This window comes from Palaemon carinicauda, chromosome 15, assembly GCF_036898095.1.
Source record: "Palaemon carinicauda isolate YSFRI2023 chromosome 15, ASM3689809v2, whole genome shotgun sequence".
Taxonomy (NCBI): Eukaryota; Metazoa; Arthropoda; class Malacostraca; order Decapoda; family Palaemonidae; genus Palaemon; species Palaemon carinicauda.
In genome coordinates, this window is record NC_090739.1 from 34,136,879 (window position 1) to 34,141,878 (window position 5,000).

Below are 5,000 nucleotides of genomic sequence, written 5' to 3' on the forward strand. Positions count from 1 at the left end.
AACAAGCTTTCATTGTTCAAGATGGCAGGTGTTTACAATGTTATTTGAAATTTAGCCATCAGGTATGTTATTACCACTTTTTGTGAATGTAGCCACCATTACGTACCTCCTTGTGCAAGACCGTGGTCGGACAGAAGAATGATATTGACACAGTTCAAGATGTTTTGCTCGACCAATCTCTCTAGTAGATTACTGATGTAATAATCCACTTTTCTTAATTGCTCGTTTAGCTGCAAAGAAAAAGAGTGGTTGGTTTTCATTGCCGTTTGACTTGGGACTTATAACAAAGATGTATTCTCGATCAAAATAAGGTCATTTAGTAGCCTACTTAGTGATGATAAAGTGACTATTAGGTCTTTTATATAATGGAATTAAAGTTTTGGCACTCAATAATTTGTAATCTAACCGTGATGTAATATTCGAGCATTGCAATATTCAATCATACATAGGAAATGTACGCAGATATGTTAAGCTAAATTAGATATAGAAATATATTTTCGATAATGAGATAATGTAGTTGGAAACTTCACGAAAATTAAGACTTTTTTTTTTAAAGGACAAAGTAACAAGACAGATATTAAAAGAAATAATAAGAAAATTCGTGTACTTGAAGGCCAATAAAAAGAAAAGGTCTGGAAAAAGTTAAGGGATGAACACAAACTTGAAAAAATGAGCTTCAATGTATTATATAACCTGAAGATATTATACTGTAGATCTGACTAAAGTAATTAAAAGGTAATTAAAGAACATACTAAAGAAAATATAACTGCGAGAATATAAAAGGGGTGTCACTAATTGCTACAAGATTGAATATCTATAGAGAATTTTTCAGATTTACAAAGACTCCACGAACTCACCTCTTCCGAATTCGGACCAGATGAATGACCCGTGTAATCCGGCTCATGAAAGTATAAGGTAATCCAATGTGGACGTTCTGCTTCCGGAAGCATGAGCCATTCGAGCACCTTCAGAGTAGAAAACATAGTACAAACACATGAATCCAATCCTCAATAATCGAGTGAAATAAGAAAATTGGAATAACACACCAAACATATAGTTATCGTTCAAGACATTTTCCAACTTTGTTGTAAGCTGTAACAAGATAAATATTATTTATCAAAGGATAGATTTACGCGTATATACTATATGATATACATATATATATATATATATATATATATATATATATATATATATATATATATATGTGTGTGTGTGTGTGTGTGTATGATGTATATATATGTATATATATATATACACACACACACACACACACACACACATATATATATATATATATATATATATATATATATATATATATATATATATATATATATATTAAAGTATGTGTGTTCAACCTGTTCGATCCTGTCGTAATAAGGTATAGTTCCGTCGTATTTAAGCCAGTAGGTTGGCTGTCCATCTTCGAGGAAGGCGTCGGAACCAGGCCAAAAGTAGGTTGCACTTTTCTTGCCCTAGGGGAAAGGAAGAAGAAAGTACTATCAATACGTACTGTAATTTGCGCGAAAAGTACGAGCACAATGGTATAATTATAGTTGTGTATAGCTATCAAATTTTATTTCATTTCCTCCTAACGATTTAATTTCTTGGTTTATTCAGCGGGGTTTATCTTCATATCTTCCTTAGGTCGAAATTAGATCATTAAATTTTTCTTCAATGGCATCAATTAATTTTCACCTTGAGTGTTTATTTCTATCATAATTTTTAAAGATAAAGGAAATAGATCAAATAAAAGTAGTGTATTTGTGAAAGCATTTTAGAAAGGATATTGATTAAAATCTTAATGAACATGGGAATGACCTGCCAGGATGACATAAACTTTGACATATTAGGATTTGCCTAAGACGTTTGCTATCGTTTACTGGTTTGATAGATCAATAACAAATAAAATTGATTAAAATTCTGCTGTTAGGGTTACTTCACTTTCTCGAATTCTATATCCTGCCATAATAAAATAAAACCTGGTTTGTCTTGTCCCAAAGAGACAGAAAGACTAGGTTATTCTCTCTCTCTCTCTCTCTCTCTCTCTCTCTCTGACCTTCATTATTAGCAAAACAAGTTTTAGCCCTCTCTCTCTCTCTCTCTCTCTCTCTCTCTCTCTTTATTTATTTTGCTTAAGTAGGCAGAATATATTTGGATTGTTCTTCCTGACTCAAAAATACATAAAAAATATAAAGACTTTTTAAGTTTATTAAGAGAATCTACGTGGGAAATCCTTATACTACTGTCTAGAGACCTGGGCTCTCTCTCTCTCTCTCTCTCTCTCTCTCTCTCTCATTATCCAGTGGGGAAAACGATAAAACCTTACGTGTTTGTTGAGAGTATTCCAGATAGGCTCTCCTCCCCACCATCGCCCCTCGGACATATGGTTGTTTTTGTAAGAGAACATTTCCTTAAAGACCGGATCGAAGAAGTTGTTGCGAATGATCCCATGAGATTCAGGATACAGTCCCTGCAGGAGAGATTAAGAGATCACGTGATTACTGAAGCATAAGAACATAATTGTGGGAAAATACTTATCCTTATCCTTGCAGCAGATATTTTGAGTCAGTGTTCACCGAAGTGGAAAATCACAGGTTTTTGAGAAAATTACTATTCCTATCTTCGCGGTATATAAATACAGAGTTTAAGTTTCTGCTTGATATTACAGATAGAGGCTAACGTCTACACTAAGAAATGCATTATATAATCATATTTCATTTCTCTCCGAAGCAGTTTTCAGCTTATGTGGGCCTCTCTTGTAATAATTAGATAAAAGCATCTACTTTATTCCTGGTATCCTTTGAGATGGCCAAAGAGCCACCATGCTGTTAAGAGCTAAATATTTAAACATCTGTTCTGAGGCATAGATTTTTCTTTAATGCCTATTTCGTAAATTTTACTGGATTTACTGAAATATGAGTATGATTAATGTAAAGCAACATATTTCATCTCTGCGCAAATATACTTAAACATAAGCTAAAAAATATTACTCACCCTAATTTTTAAAGGCGTAGCGTAGAACATAAATGATATATTTGTGACCTAACGTACATGTGAATTTACTTTCATAGCACTAGTAACTTTCAACATTAAAGTATATATTGTGGATCTTATTATTATCATTATTATTATTTTCATCATCAATATTAATTCATAATCGCTACTACATCAACAACTGTTTTTAGTAATTCCACCCTTATCGTGTCTTTTTCTTTAAAAAATTCAACAAACATTTTGTGTATACGAAGGGAGGAAAGATTTCGACACGTTTCATTCATTTCTGTCGCTTTTACATGTAAAACGACCTTGCCCTCCTCACCAGAAACCAACTTACCGTGACAATAGAATAATGATTAGGAAAAGTCAGGGTGGGATAGGATGGGATCATATACTCGGCTGCGACGCCTTCGTCAGCGAATTCCTGCAAAGTCGGCGTCAGGTTCCTTGTCAGATATTCCGCCCGGAATCCGTCCATGGAAACGACCAGCAGCGGACGAGACCCGTAATCCGGCGGACACTCCGTTTGGACGAGGATTTTACCCGGCTTCCTTTCAGGAATCTCGTCCTCCACCTTCCCAAACATGGCCCCGAGGACGATTATCAAGATGATAATGCATATCGCTACCTGTGTGGTATATATTCTCAATTAATCCTTGATGGCTTCCTGTAAAGCAGTGGTTCCCAAACTGGGGGGCGCGCCCCACTTGGGGGGCATGAGGACGATACAAGGGGGGCGTGAAGTCATCTGCTCGAAATTACTTGTTTAATAGAACAATAAAATCATTAAAAGAACAAATATCTGTCATTACATACATGCATCCATCTCACTAAATTTAACCAGAAATTGTGCTTTGTCTCATAAGTATTTCCAAATATTATATGCCATGTTTTCAAATTATCTATTTTTTAAATTGCTAATATTCAAACTTTTTTCGCTCACTTTGAACCAAATGTTTTGTTTTTAGTTACTGAAATGTACTATTATTTGTTTGAGTGGCTTTCATTATTAAAATGTAATACAAACAGAAATCTGTTTTCCTGTACAATGCTAAGAAATAAATGTAAGAATCATTTCATATAAAATAAAAAAAAGAGGGAAGCAAAAAGGGGGCGTCAGGTAAGATAGTTTGGGAACCACTGCTGTAAAGCAAGAGACTCTTGATATTCCAAGTCCCAATGAAGCTAACAATAACAGTAACAATACATTATGGAGATATGTTACACCATCTTGTCTCAGGCATACTCTCACATTAATCAGTAACTCTCTTGTCTATATACTATAACTTTTGCTTCACTTCGAATTTTATCGCCGAAACTTTTAATCGGCAGAAGTGTAAAATTCAGACACGATAATTTGAGCCGCATCATTGCCCTGGGTCTGTATCTTACTTTAACAGGTTAGTGTCAACATTTTTCATTTGGTTCAAGTGTCTTTCAATTAGCGGCCTATCAATGAGTGAAACGCTGTTGCAACAATGGTTCCTATTCCAAATAATACAATGGGCAATGATTTTCATTATATACAGAAGGGATATAAAGTATACCGTAAAGATTCACTAGTAATGTAGTTTTTGACACTAGTGCCACCCCCCCCCCTCTCTCTCTCTCTCTCTCTCTCTCTCTCTCTCTCTCTCTCTCCAATATTTTGTCCATGTGTTTATGCTAACGGAAGCTAGTTATAACCAAAAGACAAATTATGCTGAAAGAATGATAAATACTTCAATTAAACATTTAAAAAAAATGGAAGCAAAAAGTAATCGGAAACAGACTGATGAGGTCTGCTAGAAGTGACATATTCATTTTTCTCGATGTTAGTCTAAGTAGCTTGACTATAGCTCTGCTCAAAAAGTTATGAATAAACAATAAATAAACCTGCTCCAAATGTCAAGTCTCAATATACTATTGTTATGAAAGTCTGCCATGTTCTTTGGGAAGATGAGAATTTGTAATCTCCATTTGAAGATTAGGGTCTGTATGTTTGCTTGAGAAAACTA

At 34.5% G+C, this 5,000-nt stretch overlaps 1 protein-coding gene across 2 annotated transcripts in view; it reads right to left on the reverse strand.

Moving 5' to 3' along the window:
• The window catches only part of LOC137654551 (ectonucleotide pyrophosphatase/phosphodiesterase family member 1-like), a 43,105-nt gene that overhangs the window by 6,888 nt on the left and 31,217 nt on the right, over positions 1 to 5,000 (reverse strand). For both annotated transcript variants that reach the window (XM_068388279.1, XM_068388281.1), the window contains 5 exons: positions 3,341 to 3,631; positions 2,333 to 2,476; positions 1,362 to 1,478; positions 858 to 965; positions 107 to 230 (listed from right to left, as the gene is read on the reverse strand). In XM_068388279.1, the coding sequence (XP_068244380.1) occupies positions 107 to 230; positions 858 to 965; positions 1,362 to 1,478; positions 2,333 to 2,476; positions 3,341 to 3,631 (784 nt within the window). The remainder of the gene's footprint in view (positions 1 to 106; positions 231 to 857; positions 966 to 1,361; positions 1,479 to 2,332; positions 2,477 to 3,340; positions 3,632 to 5,000) is intronic.